This window comes from Nycticebus coucang, chromosome 17 (assembly GCF_027406575.1).
Source record: "Nycticebus coucang isolate mNycCou1 chromosome 17, mNycCou1.pri, whole genome shotgun sequence".
In the NCBI taxonomy this organism is placed as follows: Eukaryota; Metazoa; Chordata; class Mammalia; order Primates; family Lorisidae; genus Nycticebus; species Nycticebus coucang.
In genome coordinates this window covers 57,227,481-57,228,949 of record NC_069796.1, presented here as the reverse complement: position 1 = coordinate 57,228,949, position 1,469 = coordinate 57,227,481, and the positions used below count along the sequence as shown (strand labels likewise).

At 45.1% G+C, this 1,469-nt stretch overlaps 1 protein-coding gene across 1 annotated transcript; it reads right to left on the bottom strand.

The window, feature by feature from the left end:
• Positions 1-514: 514 nt before the first annotated feature.
• Positions 515-992, bottom strand: LOC128568914 (histone H2A.Z-like). The gene has a single exon (XM_053566902.1). The coding sequence runs from the start codon at positions 939-941 to the stop codon at positions 555-557; it is 387 nt and encodes a 128-aa protein (XP_053422877.1). The 5' UTR covers positions 942-992; the 3' UTR covers positions 515-554.
• Positions 993-1,469: the final 477 nt, after the last annotated feature.

Sequence of the window (1,469 nt, the reverse complement as noted above, 5' to 3'; positions counted from 1 at the left end):
AGACTGATCTATTGGTTGGGTGGCTCCTCCTGACTCCATGCAGGAGCAAGCCACACCAGAGCCACTGGAGCAAGCCACACCAGAGTAGTCACCAACCTCTGTGATCCAGTTCCCAGAGACCTCTTAAACTCTCACCCGAGACAGGTGCAGACTGAGACAATTGATTTGGACTTTTTTTGGGGGGGATATGACCTTTATTGAGCTTATCCACCAGAGTGGAAATAATGTCTGTACAAAACCAAATGTTTGTTACTATAACTTCTGCATCACAATTAAAATCCAAGCAGTTTTTTAAAAACAGTCAACTCAATCAAAACCCACTACTTCAGAATCAATAGCTTCTTTGAAGCCACAGTAACACTTAAATATGGTTAAGACTTGAATGCAGAAATTTGGTTGATTGGAAAGCTAATTAAACTTCCAACTTGCTCAAATAGAATTACAAAAAGGCAAAATTGTGTTTTTCACAGAGATACAGAGATACTGGAATCACCAACACTTCACAGCTGTTAGAGTATTTAGAGTCCTGAGATAATACGGAATCCAGGCATCCTTTAGACAGTCTTCTGTTGTCCTTTCTTTCCAATCAGAGATTTGTGGATGTGTGGAATGACACCACCACCAGCAATTGTAGCCTTGATGAGAGAGTCCAATTCCTCATCTCCACAAATAGCAAGTTGCAAGTGACAAGGGGTAATACGCTTTACCTTTAAATCTTTTGATGCATTTCCTGCCAGTTCAAGTACCTCTGCGGTGAGGTACTCCAGGATGGCTGCACTGTACACAGCGGCAGTTGCGCCCACACGTCCATGACTGGTCGTCCTAGATTTCAGGTGTCGATGAATGCAGCCCACCGGGAACTGCAAGCCGGCTCTCTGTGAGTGGGAAACCACCTTCGTTTTGGCCTTTCCAGAGTCCTTCCCTGCCTTACCACCAGCCATTTCGAATTCAGCTGAAGCTCAAACAAGCAAGGCAGAGAAAGTGCTAATCAGAGAGACAGCGAGATCCCACCACCTACTCATTCGTTGCACCACGATTCAAACTGTCTGATTTGGACTTTTTGAACTGAACCAATCACCTGAGGACAAATCAGGTGGTGCCCTGGGTGCACGGTGGTAGGAAGGTTTGATTTTTCTTTTCCAATTGTTTGCCGGTAGGGGGTGGGGTGACTTAATTGCTGATATTTCTCCACAGCTGAGACTTCAATCCAGAGTAACTGTTTCACTAGGGTGGAACAGAAACTAGCTGAAAACAAGACAGAACCACTTAGCCCCACCACACAAGACAGGGCCCCAGTTTCTCAGGCCACAACACTGTACAGGCCCTTGACAAAGCCCCAGGGGAAAAAATCAGAGGGAGTAAAACAACAATGGGGCGGAATCAGCAGAAAAACTCTGGTAACATGAATAACCAGAATAGATCAACCCCCCAAGGAAAGATATGGCAGATGCAATTGAAGATCCCATTCA